The sequence below is a fragment of the Lytechinus pictus genome, chromosome 1 (assembly GCF_037042905.1).
Source record: "Lytechinus pictus isolate F3 Inbred chromosome 1, Lp3.0, whole genome shotgun sequence".
In the NCBI taxonomy this organism is placed as follows: Eukaryota; Metazoa; Echinodermata; class Echinoidea; order Temnopleuroida; family Toxopneustidae; genus Lytechinus; species Lytechinus pictus.
The window spans coordinates 10873320-10893759 of NC_087245.1; the positions used below are offsets into that span (position 1 = coordinate 10873320).

The 20440-nt window shown below is 34.4% G+C and overlaps 1 protein-coding gene across 1 annotated transcript in view; it reads right to left on the reverse strand.

The window, feature by feature from the left end:
* Positions 1-640: 640 nt before the first annotated feature.
* The window catches only part of LOC129257273 (aldehyde dehydrogenase X, mitochondrial-like), a 30037-nt gene continuing 10237 nt past the window's right edge, over positions 641-20440 (reverse strand). The window contains exons 5-12 of the mRNA XM_054895562.2: positions 19937-19986; positions 18962-19023; positions 11462-11590; positions 10500-10613; positions 9638-9740; positions 6304-6488; positions 5507-5671; positions 641-4848 (exon numbers count right to left, since the gene is read on the reverse strand). Coding sequence (XP_054751537.2) covers positions 4687-4848; positions 5507-5671; positions 6304-6488; positions 9638-9740; positions 10500-10613; positions 11462-11590; positions 18962-19023; positions 19937-19986 — 970 coding nt within the window. The 3' untranslated portion in view covers positions 641-4686. The remainder of the gene's footprint in view (positions 4849-5506; positions 5672-6303; positions 6489-9637; positions 9741-10499; positions 10614-11461; positions 11591-18961; positions 19024-19936; positions 19987-20440) is intronic.

Sequence of the window (20440 nt, forward strand, 5' to 3'; positions counted from 1 at the left end):
TATTTTATGCCTTTACAAAAAATTGCGTTGCCATGGCAACAAATAGAATAACAAAAACTAGATGAAAATCTTGTAATTTGAATATTACTTTATCAGTTTTCAACTGGTCAATTCTCCTAAAATGTTGGCGCACACAATAGTCTTGAGTTGAAGATGTCTAAGATACTTTTGCCTGTATCAGAATTCGTGTTGCTATGGTAACAACATATTATATTTATAAAGAAATTAGGTGAAAATCTTGTGGTTTGAATCCCTTTATTAGTTTTACCAATTCTTATAAAAGTTGGCTCACACATTGATTTTGAGGTGTAGATCTGCAAGACATATTTTTGAAAATTTGTTGCCATGGTAACAGCATATCAGATCAATAAATGTGTAAACAGCATGATGTGTATTGAACTACTTCTTCATTTTATGACATTGGCCTATATGTCCATGAAATGTAGGTTTTGAGCTAAAATAATCTGCAAGACACATTTTCTCATTCATCAAAATATGTGTTTGTATGATAACTACATGTATACGCCAAAAAAGATTAAGACAATGGTCAATGCTAACTTTTGTTTGGCTACATAGAGAAGTACATGTAGCTGAGGGCTTAGTTCTAGTTTTTTTTTTTTTTTTTTTTTTTTTTTTTTTTGGGGGGGGGGGGCTAGACCTCAAGATTTAGAACTACAGCCCCTAGTTTAGATCTAAGCCTAGATCAAGATCCTTTAGTCCTAGAAATAATCCAATGCTAGATCCCTAGCCTACTTCCTTTCTCAGGCCTAACGTTAGATGAGTAAGAGTAGAACTAGACTAGATCTAGCCTACATTTACTATTTTTAGATCTAGAATCTACATTGAGATAGAGTCTACAAGTCTCTAGATCTAGACCTATAGTATTACTATGACCCTATGTACACCTAGATTGGTATAGTTCTACTTCTAGATCTAGATAGGGTCTAACTTTTAGTCTAAGTGAGTAAGTCATTTAGTCTAGATCTAGGCCTAGGTTAGAGATTTCTAGATCAAACAGTAGACTAGATCAGCCAGTCCTAACGTTAGGGCCAACGGATAGGCTAGAAATAGAATCTAGAATGAATAGAAGAAAGCACAGGCTTGGCCGCCTAGGCCCTAGATCTAAATTCTTATATACATCTAGGCCCTAGTCTAGACTGAGCTGTTGCCAGTGTTGGTCTAGGTTTAGGCCTGTTTTCTAGTCCTGGAAACCAAGATCTAAACAAGTCCTCAAAATGTATAAAATAAAAACTCCAAACAGATGGACCTAAAGCAGGAGTAGATCTAGATAGATGTCTAGACTACTACTAGGACTAGATCTAACTTTAGTTTAGGCATAGTTGGCAAGCAATGCATAGCGATAGATCTAACGTTAGCACTGTTGACAGGAATAACCGTCGTTTCTGGGGATTTATTTAAAAGTTTCTGACATTTACTGTCATATCACATTGGTGAAACTATAGGCTAACGTAACGTTAGACTGTTTAGTGTCGTACTCGTAATAGCGGAACAACCAAAATACAGTCGGAGACTGAAGCTTTTGGTCTAAGTCAGATCTATTCTAGACCTACATGTAGATCTAGATAGATCTATCCCTGTCTTAAGGCTAAGCCAGGCTAAGTCCTGCATGTTCTAGGCCTAGACCAATGCTAATATAGGCCTAGGTCTATCGTTAGATCTAGGCCTATGTAGCTTCAGTCTCAGTTGCTCCACTACGGCACTAGACTAACAAAGTTACGTTTTGCTTCAGCCTTCAGGAAAGTAAAAAGTAAAGACAATTAATGTTCAATTCTCCTCCAAACAGACGGATATTAGTTGTAGATCTTGGGCCTAGGCTAGATCTAGGCCTAATGTTAGACCCAAGACTAGGCTCAAAAGTTACAAATGTTTTCCCTTAGACCCTAGGTCTACTTCAACTGAAGTAGAATAAAGATGTCGAGAGGAATCTATTCCATTTAGATTTTGACAAACAATACATGAAAAGTAATGAATGGGACTGATACATAAAAAACTGTGCGAGTCACTCGGTTTGGGATTGAAATGTTTTGGTAATTAACAAAATATAGATAATCTGAATAAAAAATTCTTACCATATATGGGTGATGAATGCTCTTCTTTTACTACAATAGTTGTAATTAGTTTCAATAAAATCAAAATTGTTAAGAAAAAACAACTTCAATGACATTTTTGCTATTTTGTTGCAGTCACCCCTGCAGCAGTTTAGAAGGTCATAGAATTTGACTTTGAGACTTTGGCTTAGCCATATCGTCTGACTTGAGACAAATGTCTTAAAGTTTATAGAATATCGTTAGGGAAGATTTCTTAGACAAGCAAAATGCTAAGACAAATTGCTAAGACTTAAGCAAAAAGCTTATCTCGTTTATGGAATACGGGCCCAGGTTATCTGTCTATATATCATTTTCTGTGGCTAATTAAGAAAATATGTGGCAATATAAAAATCTTAAATGTATCCCTAATTGTAGTATCTCAGCTACGGTTTTATACTTGACAAATATAATCACAACTAGATTTTAATTCGTCATGTGGACGAATTAGGTGGTCTGTCCTTATTCTCGCCATCATGATCACTATCACCATGTTCATGCAGATTAATATGATCATCATGATGACAACTGAATGTTCATTATGGATAAAATACTTGTGAAAGACGGGAGATGATAAAGCACTGTGAAAAAGGTCTCTTTTATACATTATATGACAATACATGTGATATGAAAAAAAGTAATTATAATCTGTTTTATTTTGCTAAATTTTAACTTTTATACCTTTTAATTGTCATAAAGGATCATGTACGAGGTGGTAAAAAGAAAAAAGAAAAAAAAATCATTTTGTTCACCCCAGGACTCGAACCTGGGACCCCAAGGACGCTAGTCAAGTGCGTTATCCATTCAGCCACGATATTCCCCATAGAGATTACACGTAAGCAAATTTGAGAATTACAAATCCAATTTTGCAAGCGAAAAACGGAGGAAACTATAACGAAAGCTTAGAATCTCAGCAACAACATACTAAAAGCTCAGAGATAACTGACGAGAAAAAATGGAGATATGGCTCACGAAGTAGAGGAATGTTGAATCTAGTTTTGAGAAAAAGTCATGTCCCATAGAGATTACACGCAAAATGAGTAAAAATGACATGCCTTTATTATTTGCAATTTTTTAGGATGATCCGTTCATTAAAATGAAAAATAAAGGAATGACTCAGAAAGAGTAAGACCTAAGCTACATCATATCCAACGTTGGGCGAGAATTAACCAATATTCACGAAGTTAGAGCCACTAATTTACATAATTATTATGACGTCATAACACGCAAAATGGATATTTTGACTTCCGACGCCATTTTGATGACGTCATAATATACGTTGGGGTCCAATGAGACATGAAATCATTTGTATGATTCATACTCTATCGAAATATGAAAAGAAAATTGGGGGTCCCCGTTCGTTCTGAAGAGCTACAGTGAATTTTTAATCGGCATGTTTTTGCCCACATAGAGCGTATGGAAAGAGCTCGCGCGCACGCGTGCTGCAAACTTTAATGGGTGCTCATTCCCTCATTAATGATCGTAGAGAGCTGATCGAGGTATCAATTTGATCAAAATTATATCAATAGTAGATACGCATAGAAAAAAAGAGCAAATTTATGCTGCGTAACGCCGTTACGCACGAAAACGCGCGCACATACTTGCGCGCGCGCAAAATGTTGAAATGCCTAAAATGACCTGAAACGTACCCAAAAAAATTTATAGGCCATTTTGAGAATTTTTTAGCTTTGACGCGGGCGTACGCGCGCGTCATGACCTTTGATGACATTGACAGACGACCTTTGACCTAAAGTTTATTTGATGTAAATATGATTGATTATTGATGATCCGTTATGTTGATATGATCAAATCAAATATTCAGTACAAGCATTGCCTTCTGAGTATATTCTATTTCTCGCCACAGAAACGTTGTGTAATATATTCCAGTAAGTTCATTTTAATATTCATAACTTTTCATCTGTTTATTCTCAATTACGTCAGTTTAGTAAAATAGGTAAGCAGTATCTCATTAAGTTTGCGTTAATATGTTTTAGATTCTCTTATGCAACCAATGCCTGATTTTTTTTTACATAAAAATTAATAAATCAAACATGTCAAAATAAATTCAAAAACTACATTTCACACTGAGACGTTAACCACCGCTGTCCCTGGCTAACTAAAGCCAGAGCAATGACACAGATCAAACTAAAGTCTATTAGATTTTTACCAGAGTTGCGAGGGTATTTAACTCTATGATTGTTACTTAAGTCCAATGTGTAACTCTTAATACAACTTTGACTTGATTTGCTACTGAGCAACATGTTTTTCAAAGTAGTTACTATTTGATGGTAAAATAGTAAATGAAATATTCCATTATGCTCAATGATCCAAGGAAATTCATTTCATGAATTTCTTTTGGTGCAGCCATACTTCAAGGCATAATGCTTATAATTTGAAATAATGTTCGTTGAATATGAATAATTACAGATTTACAGAATTGGATTGCTCCAGACCTGTACTGTCGAACTGTTCCAGTCACAATCAAATTGTAGCTGAGTCTTATCACATTCGCTTTATTTGTAAAAATCCTGTACATATTTACTTACAAATGCAGAAGAATATGATTTAAAACAAATCAAACTTACCAGACGGTTCCCGCCCTGAGCGAATTAGAAACGTAGAGGGCCTTGTCAATATCTTTTGTGAAGACAGCTGCAGCAAGACCGTACTCTGTGTTGTTTGCCCTGTTGATCACTTCATTCATCTCACTGAACTTAAAGATGCTCTGCACTGGTCCAAAGATCTGAATGAAAGAGTCAACGAGAGACAAACTTATAAGGAATTCTGAGTCATTGAAGGTGATATGATATTATATGCGTGGTAAAGGGATTCATTTACAAATTTTATTTGCTGTTTTAATGCAGGTAAAATAAGGAAGAGCCAACATTACAAAAAAGCAAATAAATACACGTAAACTATTATTTTGAATAAATATCAATGCGAAATTTGTTAATGTTCATGTAAAAGAAAATGTCAATGTGGCAATCACTGTGGAATATGACCCGACGACGGCTATATCTGTCAAAATTTTTGATTTGGAAATCAAAATGGTTTAGATGTTGCTAGCAAGCGCAGGGAATAAGTATGACATAAGCATGATAATCCTACTAACATTTTCGAAGTCACTATTTCTTTTGAACATGACTTTGTTTTTGTCAAACCACTGAACTATTGTAATATATATATGTCTATAAGAGCTATATACATGGCTGTCCAAAATTGGGGGGGGGGGAGGCAGAAACAGTTTGGTGAGAGATAGAGGGTAGAGGGCATCAGCCATCCAAAAATTAAATTAAATTAAATGAACATTGTGGTCATGTAGGTTTGAAATATTTTTATCATTAAGCATCCATTTACAAATAAGATCAGTATGAATCTAACCCTAAAGGGAAATACGATACCTCTTCTTTAGCGATTCGCATGTTATCCTTTACGTCTGTAAACACTGTTGGTTCAATGTAGTAACCCCTTTCACCATGCCGACTACCTCCTGTTGCTAATTTTGCTCCATCTGATTTCCCGCTTTCAATCAAACCCAAGATCTTCTTGAACTGCTCGTCATTGATCTGAAAAATATAAAATATGTTTACAATCATTTTTTTGGGTGCTTTTTAAGCGAGTGATTTTGGCCATACTTAGCATAATTAATAAACAGAAAGCAAAGGGAAAAAAGCGTTGCAAAATGCACATCAACATTTTTTTGTGAAATTAATATGCTGCCAAGTATCGTCAACACCTGAACACTGTTTCTTAAAAGGAGGGTCATAGCTGAAAAGTTGCCATTCACCAACAATTCCAATGAATTTTTGTGGTTTATTTTGCTGTCAAATGCAGTGCAGTGTGCTTGTTGTGGAGGCGGTGCGTCCCCTCCCTACTTATATCGCATTTTGTAACATTTAAATTTTCGTTGAATTTCCTTTGATATCTTTAGGCGTTTAAAATTCTACAAACTTGTCAAAATTAGTGCACATTATCTGGAAATCAGTCATCTTAAAAATGTAATCCTTTCCTTTATTGCTATATATCAGTAATTTCACTTACACGTAATATAGGTCTTTACCTCGCAAGCGAATGAAATTTATCTAATATGTTGAGATAGACGCGAATTCTTAATAAATCACTGACAAAATGCTTTTCTGGACAGTCTCCATGTAAGAAAAGAACAGAACCTAGAATCATCTTATCCTAGTATTCATACCTGTGGTCCCTGGTTCTTGCTCATATCGAAAGGATCACCGACGGCTTTAGCCTTAGCACGTTCCACGCTGCGTTCTACGAACTCATCATAGACCCGGTCCTCAACGAAGGTCCTAGATCCAGCACAGCAGGCCTGGCCCATGTTCCAGAAGATGGCTGAATGACTCTGCTCTACCGCGTGCTCAACTGGGTGATGGAATCAGGTATGACAAAATATATCGGCAATTGTATATTCACGATTCAACCAGATGATAAGGTGAGCTATCATCAACTTAAGATGTAATCGAGAATAAAATGAGAGACATAGGGTGTAAGATCATTGAAATGCCTATTATTCAGAGTGAAAAATAATAGTATTACACTGGAAATAGAAAGTAATGGCATCAACATCAAAAGAGATTTCCGAAAGATCTATAATGTCTCCATGCAGGTCTCTTCATTATTACAATGAGTTGATGCTTAGAAGCCTTGAACAAGTAAGATGATCAAAATAAGATCGAGGAATTGATATCACAAAAAATAATACAGAATAGGCCTATACATTCGATTGATGATTGATAGGTCTTAATGTGGAAAAGTATAATCAGAGAGAGTAAAAGAGGAGTCAATCAATAGTTTAAAGAAACGGATTGCATAGTATTTTCTAAGGTAAGTAACGAGTAATAGTTTGTTTCATCATCGACGACAAATAAAGTTTTTTTTTCTATTTTTACAACACCAGATCTCTCCGATCATTTCCCTATATTCTGTGTATGTAAAGATAGAGAAAATTTTGTCTTACCGATTAATAATAAGAATCATAAAAATAGATTAGTAAATGACAGAGGAATAGCAATGTTTAAAGATAAACTTAGTACAGTTGATTGGCAGACAGTTTATAGTAACGATGATGTGAATATATGTTATGACTTTTTTATTTCCAAATTTTGTATGTTATATGATGAATGTTTTCCTGTCTGTACTGCAAAACCACGCAGTAGTAAAACACATTTTAAGAAACCTGGGATTACAAATGGTATATTGAGGTCAAAGAAACATAAACAAAGAATGTATAAAGGTACGATGAATACATTGAATACAAGGAAAAAAAGGAAATAATAAATCTCTTGTATCAGGAGTATTCCCCAAAAAACTTAAAATTGCCAAAGTTATTCCTTTATATAAGAAAGGTCCAGTTGATTGTATAGAAAATTATAGGCCCATTGCACTTTTATCTACTTTTTCAAAATTACTCGAAAAAATTATGTATAAAAGAATTTATAAATTTTTATCAAAAAATAATCTTCTAGTTTCAGAGCAATTTGGCTTCCGGAAAAAACATTCTACTTCTTTAAGCATATTAAATATTACAGATTATATATCACGTAAATTTGATGAAGGTAAATTTTGCTGTGGGGTTTTTATGGATCTTTCCAAAGCATTTGACACCATCGACCATCACATACTGCTTGAAAAATTGTATTATTATGGTATAAGAGGTGTATCTCTTGAATGGTTTAGTAGTTATTTATTTGAAAGGAAACAGTATGTGATGGTCGATGGTGTAGCATCCAATTTTTCATATATAAATACTGGTGTTCCACAAGGTTCTGTGCTTGGGCCACTGTTATTTTTGTTATATATAAATGACATTATACATACTTCAAATATTCTCAAATTTTCATTATTTGCTGATGATACTGCTGTCATTTCATCTCACAAAGATATAAATATTCTGATTTGTAATATTAATGTTGAATTAGAGAAACTAAGTGAATGGTATATTTGTAACAAACTCTTTTTAAATGCTGATAAAACACATTACATAATATTTCATTCCAAACAGAAAAAATTTTCTTGTCAAGTTCCCCCTGTGTATATTAAAAATGATATTCTTAAGAAATCTGATATTGTGGAATTTTTAGGCATCAAACTTCATGAATCACTAAATTGGTCTCACCACATTTCTCATGTTTGTTCTAAAATCTCAAGGGGTGTTGGTATTATAACACACTTTAGAAACACACTGCCAAAACATACTTTATTAACTATTTACAACAGTATTATATTACCACATATCAACTATTGTAATATGATATGGGGCAACTCTTACAAGACATACCTTTACAAAATTCATATTCTTCAAAAACGTGCTGTCCGTATAATTACTCATTCTAACTACATGACACCAAGTACTCCTCTATTTTGTGACCTGAAATGTTTGCCAGTTTTTGATCTTGTTACAGTAACCAATTTAATATTTATGTTCAATTTTCAAAAAAAAGAGCTCCCATCAATATTCAATGATATGTTTAAAACAAATTCCTTTTATCATTCTTATGAGACCAGAAACAAATCAAAATTTCTTATTCCTTTTGCACGTACCTCATTAAACCAACATACAATACGATTTCAGGGTGTTCATGATTGGAATTTGTTACCTTATGTTGTGAAAAATTCTTCAACTTTAACGAGATTCAAATGTTTATGTAAACAATTTTTGTTTAAACGTTTGATGTGCACTGAGTAGAGGGCATTCTTTCTCCCTCTCGATCTCTATCTTCCCTCTTTCTTTCTTCCCTATATCTCCTTTACTTTTTCTCTCCCGCTATCGCTTCCTTTATTTCTTACTCTTTGACTTTGTTAACTTCTCAATGTTCTGCATATGGGTGTGTGTTGGTATGCTGGTGTGATTGTGTGTGTGTATGAGGCTTGTTTTCTTTTTATCTTTACACTTTAACAACGTGAGATCTGTTTTGTTTTGTAAATTATTGTACAGGGCCCCATCCTCGCAAGCTATGCTTTTCTTGGGGTCCTTCCGATTTTTATTTATGAATTTTATATGTATTTATTTTGATTGAGTTTTTAATGGAAAATAAATGAATTGAATTGAATTGACCAGAAATACTAAAAAAATTTTCTCATAAAAAATATAGTCTTTCAACTTTACACTAACGTAAACTCAAAATCTAAATAGGTTAATTTTTTCAGACGAAAACATTAAAATTAAAGAGGTAAAAGAACTATGCTCGTCTTACTTGATATGTTTAATATATGATTAATAAGTTGGAATAAAGTCAATTTACATATATTTTAGGAGATGATGGAGTGGTAAGAAAAATAATATTTATCAAGTTTCATGAATGATTCAGTGGAGTAATGAGCAAAAAAAAAGAAAGCTGAATGAAAATCTAAGTTTGTGTTAGATTTTGACATAATATCAAAAAGAAAACCTTACCCCCTCTCCTATCCTTTCCTTTCCTTTTTTTCTTGGTCGTAGAACTGGGGGAAGCATAGCCCACAAGCCCCCACCCTTCTGTACGATAATTTAATTAAAGAAAATTATTAAAGCTTACGATCCGCATCTGCAAGGATGATGTTAGGACTTTTTCCGCCAAGTTCAAGGGTGACCTTCTTAATATTTGATGCTCCTGCTGCTTGCTGAATGATTTTCCCGATCTACAAAACCAAAGAAAGAAAGGATTGTGGTAGAAAAAAAATTCGTTTTTAAGAGAGTGAATCATTTATTAACACAAGACATCTCTAAACGCGAATGCAATATTATAGGCCTATCTTTCGGAATACATAATATCTGGCTGAATTCATTTCATTGCTTACAGTGGCGGATCTACGCCCCCCCCCCCCCCTTGGGCTTCCAATTTAAAAAAGAGTAATGACCTACCAGCCCCAAATTGCCTTAATTTTATAGTGACCCCACTTTTTTCCTGTAAAAAAAAATCCCCGGTACCAAAATGACATTCGTTTGGTAGTGGAGCAATTTTTTTTTTTTTTGGGGGGGGGGGGGTTTGTTTGGCTTGTCAATATTCTCGGTCAAACTCCCTCCTTGGAAAAAAGCTAGATCCAACCAGGGCTGATATTGTGGTTTAGGGTCTTAGGCCTATTTGATGGTTATTAAACCTGTCTGCTAACTTTGAAAGAAAACGAGAAAGGGAAACAATCCTTAAAACAAAATTACGATCTACTAATGAAAGAATATTATTGCTACATCCATCAGTGCACGTTGAATGAAAAAAAATCTGACTGGTCAATGAGATTTTGATTAGCATAAAATTCCACCCTCTCAGGTTATCAGTGCACGTTGTCGTCTTGAGGTCGGAAAGTGTCTCCCGTTATAAATGTTTATGAGTAACTACAAACAATAGTTGTTCATCCAACAGATAGTAAAGCTGACATGTTTAATGGTTTTGTATTTCTTACCTCTGTAGATCCAGTAAACGCAACCTTGTCAATGCCTGGGTGACTGGCGATTGCTGCACCAGCAGTGGGGCCATATCCCGACAGAACATTGATCACTCCCGGTGGAAATCCAGCCTGTAACATCAAATAACATCAAAAACCTTTCAGTTTATTTAAAAAGAAAGTTTGGTTTTAAAAAGAAAAGTCAATATGATGACCAATATACAACCAGTTCAGTTTGTTAGTTTATTGTCAATACATATACCCTATTCTGCAGACAGTTTTTAAAAATGTTTTTTCTAACAGTATACGGTTTTAATATTCGTTGGAGGATATGGATCCTCAATTTCAGTCATTTTGTCCTTAATTCAAAAGATAATGGAGTCAATATGCAAACTAATTATAGAGATAATAAGATAATAAATTACAAAAGATTTATATACCGGTATAGTAATTAAAAGAGGGAGTGAGAAAAATACAAGTTTAATTGAATTATTTATTCTAGTTTTCACTAATGTTACTCTTATCATTTTTTCCCCTTTTCATCACACCATCGATGGACTTAGGAATGGTAAAGATAAACAAAATAACTAAAGTAAACAGAAAACGTTATCAAAACCAAATCAGGTCGACAATATCTTTCCCTCTGAAAATCTGACGATAACCACAGCAACAATAACCCCGGTTTCCCGTTTGTAGGGCCATGGGCCCCGTCTTACAGAAAGTTGCGATTGATCCAATTAATCGCAACTGTATGGCAATCCATCAATACCACAATTTCTTTCTACAGGAATCTCCTTAGTAAACAAATAAGATCTCGATGAATCTTCAAGAGAATGATGAATGTATGAATATACATCATATCTAGAAAATAATTTGAACAAACATGCATTTCAAATGTTGGCATTGGTGGCCGTCCATAGCTGTGATTGATCGGATCAATCGTAACTCTTTGTAAGATGGGGCTCTGATATCATTATTACCTCTTTGGCGAGTTCAGCCATGTAAAGTGCAGTGAGAGGTGTCTGTTCTGCTGTTTTCATTACGATAGTGTTTCCACAGGCCAGAGCAGGAGCCCACTTCCAGGCCAGCATCAACAGCGGGAAATTCCACTTTAAAATATAGAATTAAAAAATATAACATTGTGTTCTCCGTGTACACAAACTCTCCAGAGTCAAAGGATCCAGGATTAAGCCACTCGGAAATGCAGAAACACACATTTCTACAATTATTATTTTTTTTTATCAAACCTTCAAACAAGACCAAGCCACTGAAAAGGTTGCCCTTAATAATTTGGGACGACTGTCTTAGATTAAAAAGGGTATAATTTGAGGCCTATTGGAGCCATTGCTGGGATGAAAGGTGACGTTTGGGCACGGAACGGGAATCCTATCTCCCCCCCCCCCCCCCCATTTCAATCTCACTGGTTCTAATGGAAAATCACACAGCTGATTTAATTTGTCTCTAATGGAAAATCACACAGCTGATTTAAATTGTCTCTAGAAGATGATTCTGACATAAATTACTGTGCGCATACATGGGGGGGGGGGGGGGGGCAATGGCATGGTTGGCGTGGCATAATTCCGCATAATAATAGCTTCATATTTCAAGGATATTGAAAGTGGGTTGGTCAAAGGCGTGTCCGGTACGTCTTTATGGAATGGTTTCTGACAGCAGGGGCGGATCCAGGCTTTTCCAATGGGGGGGGGGCACATTTTTTCCGACGAAAATGTAACAAGCAAAAAGAAGTTCTCACTTTTAAAGGGGGGGGGGGGGGCACGGACCGGCTTTACCCCTGTTACACCCACAAATGTAATAATCGCCCACAAATGTAATAACGCCCACAAATGTAATAACACTTTACCCACAAATGTAATAACGCCCACAAATGTAATAACACTTTACCCACAAATGTAATAATTTCGCCCACAAATGTAATAATGCACTTTACCCACAAATGTAATAATTTTTGATCGCCCACAAATGTAATAATGACTTTACCCACAAATGTAATAAATTTGAAGGGATTTTTGGCGAATCCGTTTTAAACTAAAATCCTGTAGTAATGCGTTCATATAGCGATTGACCTATTGCAATAGGACCATGATATAGCACAAAAATGCAAAGTCTTTTTTCCAGACCCGGTTAATTAAGAACTTATAATGTAAGTCCAAAGTCTTTTTTCCAGACCCGGTTGTTTAAAAAATTATAATAAAAGTCCAAAGTCTTTTTTCCAGACCCGGTTGTTTCAAAAGTTATGATAAAAGTCCAAAGTCTTTTTTCCAGACCCGGTTGTTAAAAAAATTATGATATAAGTCCAAAGTCTTTTTTCTAGACCCGGTTGTTTCAAAAATTATAATATAAGTCCAAAGTCTTTTTTCCAGACCCGGTTATTTCAAAAATTTTAATATAGGTCCAAAGTCTTTTTTCCAGACCCGGTTATTTCAAAAATTATAAAATAAGTCCAAAGTCTTTTTTCCAGACCCGGTTGATTAAAAAATTATAATATAAGTCCAAAGTCTTTTTTCTAGAACCGGTTGTTTCAAAAATTATAATATAAGTCCAAAGTCTTTTTTCCAGACCCGGTTGTTTCAAAAATTTTAATGTAAGTCCAAAGTCTTTTTTCCAGACCCGGTTGTTTAAAAAAATATAATATAAGTCCAAAGTCTTTTTTCCAGACCCGGTTGTTTCAAAAATTAAAATATAAGTCCAAAGTCTTTTTTCCAGACCCAGTTGTTTCAAAAATTATAATATAAGTCCAAACTAAGATACGATAATGATATTCCAGTGGAATGGAAATGAGAATCGAGCTTAGTCTTTTCTCCAGACCCAGTTAATCAAGACTGGTGGAATTAATGTCTTTGTTGTTGTTTTAACTTATACGTCGCTTATTGTGAATATATGCGCTAAGAGTAAATTGAGAATCAAGCGTAGTGTTTTCTCCAAACCCAGTTACTTAAAACTTAAAACTAAAACCCTTTACCCACAAATGTAATAATTTCATCCCACAAATGTAATAATGCACTTTACCCACATATGTTACAAAATTTGAAGGGATTTTTGGCGAATCTGTTCTAAAATAAAACCCTATAGTAATGCGTTAATATACTAGTAGTGCAAAGTCACAGTCTTTTTTCTCTAGACCCGGTTATATAAAACATTTAAACAATCTTCCAAATAAATTCGTCTTATTGTTGAATAACATAGAAGTTTAGCTTAGCCTTTGCTCCAGACCCAAATCTTTCAAATAGCAAATAATGAATAATAATATTAAAAAAAACAAAGACCCCACGATTTTATTAATGTTGAACAAAATGTAAATATAGCATAGTCTTTCCTCCAGACCCAGTTATAAAAAAATCATTCAAAAACAAAAGAACAACAACAACAACCAAAAACAGACCTCGCAATCTTTTCAACATTGAATAGCGTGTGTGTGTGTATTTGAGTTTTGTCAGACGTGTATCAATCAGATATGATTATTTACGTCTGGGACCGACCTTTAACGTCACCATCCGAAACACGTGACCAGGGCTCGAACCTCTGCATCAATTTGTAACTTCCCCACATAGCTTGGATTACAGGCACACGCCACAACGCCCAGTTAGTGTGTGTGTGTGTGTGTGTGTATTTGAGTTTTGTCAGACGTGTATCAATCAGATATGATTATTAGTATCGAAATATGGTGTAGTCTTTGTTCCAGCCCCGGTTATTTCACAATTGCATATCATAAAGAACACTATTAACAAAGACCCCACTATCTCATTGATGTTGAATAACTTGAAAAGATAACGTAGTCTATTTTCAAGACCCAGTTATTTTAAAATAAAAAATCATAGAAAAGATATATAATAATAATAAAACAAAGGCTCCACAGTCTTACTGATGTTGAATAACATGGAAATATAGCGCAGTCTTTCCTCCAGACCCACTTATTTCAAAATTACAAATCATTTTTTAAAGAGTCAACAAGAAACAAAGACCCCCACTATCTTATTAATGTTAAATAACATGGGAATATAGCGTAGTCTTTCATATAGACCCAGATCTTTCAAATAACAAATGAAGAATAATAATAAAAAATTAATAATAATAATAAAAAAAACAACGACCCACGATCCTAGTCATGTTGAATAATATGGAAATATAGCGTGGACTTTTCTCAAGACCCAGTAATAAAAATAATTAAAAAACACAACAACAACAACAAAAAAGACCCTGCAATCTTATCAACATTGGATAGCATGGAAATATGGTGTAGTCTTTGCTCCAGACCCAGTTATTTCAAAATAGGAAATTATAAGAAACAATAAAAACAAACAAACAGTATCAGTAAAGACCCCACAATATCATTGATGTAGAAAAACATTGTTGTTGTTATCTTGGATTTTAAGGCGCGTATCATATGAATATTTACGCCTATGATTAATTTGTCGTCTATTACCGTGTTTACACTTAATCGGCAATTGGTTCTGAACCAAATGCCGATGCAGAATCGGCATTTAGATTGCGTTTACACGTTGTTACAGCTCGCGGTTCAGAACCGCGAGCCGATGCAAAAACCTGAAATGATACGCATACCTACAATATACGTCATAATAAAGACAACGCTGGATCAGTGCGCTTACAATTACGTCACAATGGTAAAGTAATTGAAATGCGCACAAATTGCCGGTGCAGAATCGGCTTTCTGTTTACACGTAGTAAAAAAGCCGATTCTGCATCGGCTCGCGGTTCAGAACCTACTACTTTGGTGGTGCAAATTGCCGGTTCTGAACCGCGAGCCGATTCAAGTTGCTCGCGTTTACACGCTATGAAAAAGCCGATGCTGAATCGGCTCGCGGTTCAGAACCGCAAGCCGATTCAAATGCCGATTAAGTGTAAACACGGTATTTGTGGTATGCGTTATCACATGATTTTTATAGTTTGGCTTAATTCGTATTTTTAAGAGAACTGGGTGTGGGGTAAAGACAACACTCTAAACCCAAGCATTTTAACTGGGTTTAATTTTGAAGATTGGTCTTAGCCTAGATTTTTTTTCAATGATTGTTTATCTTTTAAATAACCGGGTCTAGAAGAAAGACTAATCATAATACTCGGGTTATTCCACAGGAATAAGAATATGACAAAGTTTTATGTTTTTAAGATTGTTTAAATCATTTTTTAAATGACTGGGTCAGGAATAAAGACAACGCTTTAAACATGTGCTTTTTTACATGGTCTTAATTTGGAGGATTGATGGTTCTTAGATTCGTTGTTGGGGGTTGGGTTTTTTATTGCTTTTTTATTCTTGAAATAACTGTGTCTGGAGGAAATTCTACAATCGATCTTCATGTTATTCCACAGTAATTAGATGATTGGGTATTCGTTTAAGAATATTTGTAAAAACTATTTTATTTTTTCAAATAATAACCAAGTCTTGAGAAAAGATGATTGCTTTACCCATGCATTATTACAATGTTTTGTAGGGGTATTAGTATTATTTAAAAAAAAAAGATGGGTGTGGGGTAAAGACATTTTTTTCTGGGTGTAACTTTTGAAAATTGGTCTTAGATTTGAAGTATTTTTAAATTTCATTTTTTTTAAAACTGGGTCTGGAGGAAAGAGTACGTTTTGAATCTCGTCTTATTCCACAAGAATAAGAATATGATAGGGTCTTACGTTAGAAGATTTTTTTTGGGGTAATATTTTAAATGATTAGGTCTGGAATAAAGACAACGTTCTTAACCTCTTTTTAAAACAGGTTCTTAGGTTGAAGGATTGCTTGGTCTTAGATTTGTAGTTTTTTATTATTACTATTTGCGATATTTTGAAAAAAAATAACTGGGTCTGGCTGAAAGACTACTCTATATGTCCATGTCATCCATCATTAACAAGATTATGGAGTCTTTTTACTGTTTTTGTTGTTGTATTGTTATTTATAATTTTGGAATAACAGGGTTTAGAGAAAAGACTAAGCTCAATTTTCATTTTTATTCCACTGGAATATCATTATGGTATCTTAGTTTGGACTTATATTATGATTTTTTAAATAACCCGGTCTGGAAAAAAGACTTTGGACTTATAGTATGATTTTTTAAACAACCGGGTCTGGAAAAAAGGCTTTGGACTTATATTATATTTTTTTTACTCAAACAGGTCTGGAAAAAAGACTGACTTTTATTATAATTTTTTAATTAACCTGGTCTGGAAAAAAGACTTTGCACTTTTGTGCAATATGAACGCATTACTTTAGGGTTTTCGTTTTCAGTTTTAAGTAACCGGGTCTGGAGAAAAGACTACGCTTGGTTCTGAATGTACTCTTAGCGCATATATTCACAATACGCGCCGTATAATTTCAAAAAACAACAAAGACATTTATTCCATCAGCTTTAATTAACTGGGTCTGGAGAAAAGACTAAGCTCGATTCTCATTTCCATTCCACTGGAATATCATTATCGTATCTTAGTTTGGACTTATATTATAATTTTTGAAACAACTGGGTCTGGAAAAAAGACTTTGGACTTATATTTTAATTTTTGAAACAACCGGGTCTGGAAAAAAGACTTTGGACTTATATTATATTTTTTTAAACAACCGGGTCTGGAAAAAAGACTTTGGACTTACATTAAAATTTTTGAAACAACCGGGTCTGGAAAAAAGACTTTGGACTTATATTATAATTTTTGAAACAACCGGTTCTAGAAAAAAGACTTTGGACTTATATTATAATTTTTTAATCAACCGGGTCTGGAAAAAAGACTTTGGACTTATTTTATAATTTTTGAAATAACCGTGTCTGGAAAAAGGACTGGACTTATATCATAATTTTTGAAACAACCGGGTCTGGAAAAAAAGACTTTGGACTTGCATTATAATTTTTGATACAACCGGTCTGGAAAAAAGACTTTGGACTTATATCATAATTTTTTAATCAACTGGGTCTGGAAAAAAGACTTTGGACTTATATTATAATTTTTGAAACAACCGGGTCTGGAAAAAAGACTTTAAACTTATATTATAATATTTTTTAAACAACCGGGTCTGGAAAAAAGACTTTGGACTTATATTATAATTTTTGAAATAACCGGGTCTTGAAAAAAGACTTTGGACTTATATTATAATTTTTGAAATAACCGTGTCTGGAAAAAGGACTGGACTTATATCATAATTTTTGAAACAACCGGGTCTGGAAAAAAAGACTTTGGACTTGCATTATAATTTTTGATACAACCGGTCTGGAAAAAAGACTTTGGACTTATATCATAATTTTTTAATCAACTGGGTCTGGAAAAAAGACTTTGGACTTATATTATAATTTTTGAAACAACCGGGTCTGGAAAAAAGACTTTAAACTTATATTATAATATTTTTTAAACAACCGGGTCTGGAAAAAAGACTTTGGACTTATATTATAATTTTTGAAATAACCGGGTCTTGAAAAAAGACTTTGGACTTATATTATAATTTTTTAAACAACCGGGTCTGGAAAAAAGGCTTTGGACTTATATTATATTTTTTTAATTAACCGGGTCTGGAAAAAAGACTTTGCACTTTTGTGCTATATCATGGACCTATTGGTCCATCGCTATATGAACGCATTACTACAGGATTTCAGTTTAGAACGGATTCGCCAAAAATCCCTTCAAATTTATTACATTTGTGGGTAAAGTCATAATTACATTTGTGGGCGATCAAAAATTATTACATTTGTGGGTAAAGTGCATTATTACATTTGTGGGTGAAATTATTACATTTGTGGGTAAAGTGTTATTACATTTGTGGGCGTTATTACATTTGTGGGTAAAGTGTTATTACATTTGTGGGCGTTATTACATTTGTGGGCGTTATTACATTTGTGGGTGTAACAACCCCCCCCCCTTTGAATTCGCCACTGTCTGACAGAGTAATTGATTTGAGTAAATATTTACAGTTCAGTGGACTAATACCCGTTATCCCGTGTCATCATTAAAATTTGTGAGAAAAAGCCTTACGACTTAAATAACTTTATAAGCACTGCATTGAAAATTATTTAAACATTCAATAACACTTTATCATGTTTAATGACTTATTCAGAAGAATGATCGAAACAGGTATACATATTCTTATAAAGATTTCAAATATCTCACTTAGGATTCTTTTTTTTTACTTTTTAGCCCTATTTTCTTTGTTATATTTTTCCGATTCTATTTGTGAACTTCTTGCATTCTCCAGAGTGAAACTATTACCATGGAGACATTTTCGGATAAATTGTCAGTGGTCATAGAATCAATGCCAGCTCAAGATAATAACACTTTTTTTTAATGAGGTCCAGGATGTCGGTAATTTCCGTAATGCTGCCAAAAACATGTTCTTCTGGTAATATGGTATTCATGTCATAACTTCCCTATAGAAGAGAACGTATTTCCTCTGGGAATATGACCTACATTATTGTCCTCTCCACCCATATGTACATACGATTACAGAAGACTTCAATGTGTTTAAAGGAGAGACAAACCCTTACCGGAATGATCTGCCCGCAGACGCCTACTGGTTCATGCCTCGTATATGTCATGAAATCTCCATCTAAATATATGTAGAAATGATAAATGAAAAAAATTATTATCACAATGAGCGACAAATAAAAGGAAGTGACTCTGATAAACCCCACATTGTCTCCCTTTGAAGAGATGGTATCTGATAACTTTAAATCATGATTTTTTTTATCAATATAATATATAAATATAAATCGGTGCACAAAAGGGCGGAAATCTGTCTCCAAAGGTAGGGGGGACCAGGGGCTGGAAAATTTGACAAGCAAATTAAAAAAAGGCTATCACCCCAAATGTAAGGTCATTTCGACCAAAATAAATTTGACAAGCAAAAAAAAAAAGTTTTCACCCAATAAGTAAGGTCATCTCGTCCAAAAATACATGTTTTATTTCAATTTCATAAAAGACCGAAAATAGTAGGGGACATGTGATATTGTGTCCCCCTACTTTTTTGGGTAGGGGGGACACTTCCCCCCTAGGATTTCCGCCCATGGGTGCACATTAACCATGTTCATTACCGATACGCCAATACCACATGCAGGGGTAAGGTTTATTATCATGATTATGATCGTGGCATATATTCACAAAAGACCCACGCATGAAAAAAAGGGGGGCATGCATATATCACATGCACCATTGTTACTTTATTTGAAATTTGGACTCTCAGAGTGGGTTGTAAGCATACATCGGGAAGTTGATGTCAATAGTGTTTTTGTGATTTCCGTATACAGTAGCGGATCGATCCCCCTTGTGCTCCCTGCAGACAGAGTCACGCAAGCAGTGCATTGATCTGCAGGAGGGTGGGGGGGGGGGTTAAGAGGCAGGATGTTGCCTTTCATCGCCATTGGGTCAAACCAACTGGCCAAACCCAAATCTTAGCTATATAAAAGTTAGATCCGCCACTGGTGTAGAATTATTGGACCCTGGTAATATCATTGGAAACTTACCAACAGGAATTGTTTTTCCTTCTATTTTGTCAGCCCATCCAGCATAATATCTGGTGTGAGGAAGTAAGAATATAAATCATCATCAACAACAAAAAAATGAAACACAAGAACACTCTTCAAAATGCTCTTTTCGAAGTGGAAATGAGGTAAGGAAAAGAAGGAACACATTACCCACACCAAAGATTTGGGTCAAACTTCATACTTTCCTGAAAAAAAATGTGTTGCAGAATCTTATATCCACGGTGGGGCGTGTCATCTCCTCAATCATCAATTATCAGTTTCGTGTTTATAACATTTAAAGGTTTGAGGGAAACTTCGGAAGTAACTTTAGAGTATATTGCATTATCAAAATTTTACACGGCAATTAAACCTTCAACTCTTCTTTTACTCCAATCTATTCATTTTGAGTCCCCAATACCAATGTCAATTTGACAATTTGCCATGCTTACACAGAAGATATGAAGAATGATGTGTTTAAAAGCTTCGTAAATTAATTGCCATTTA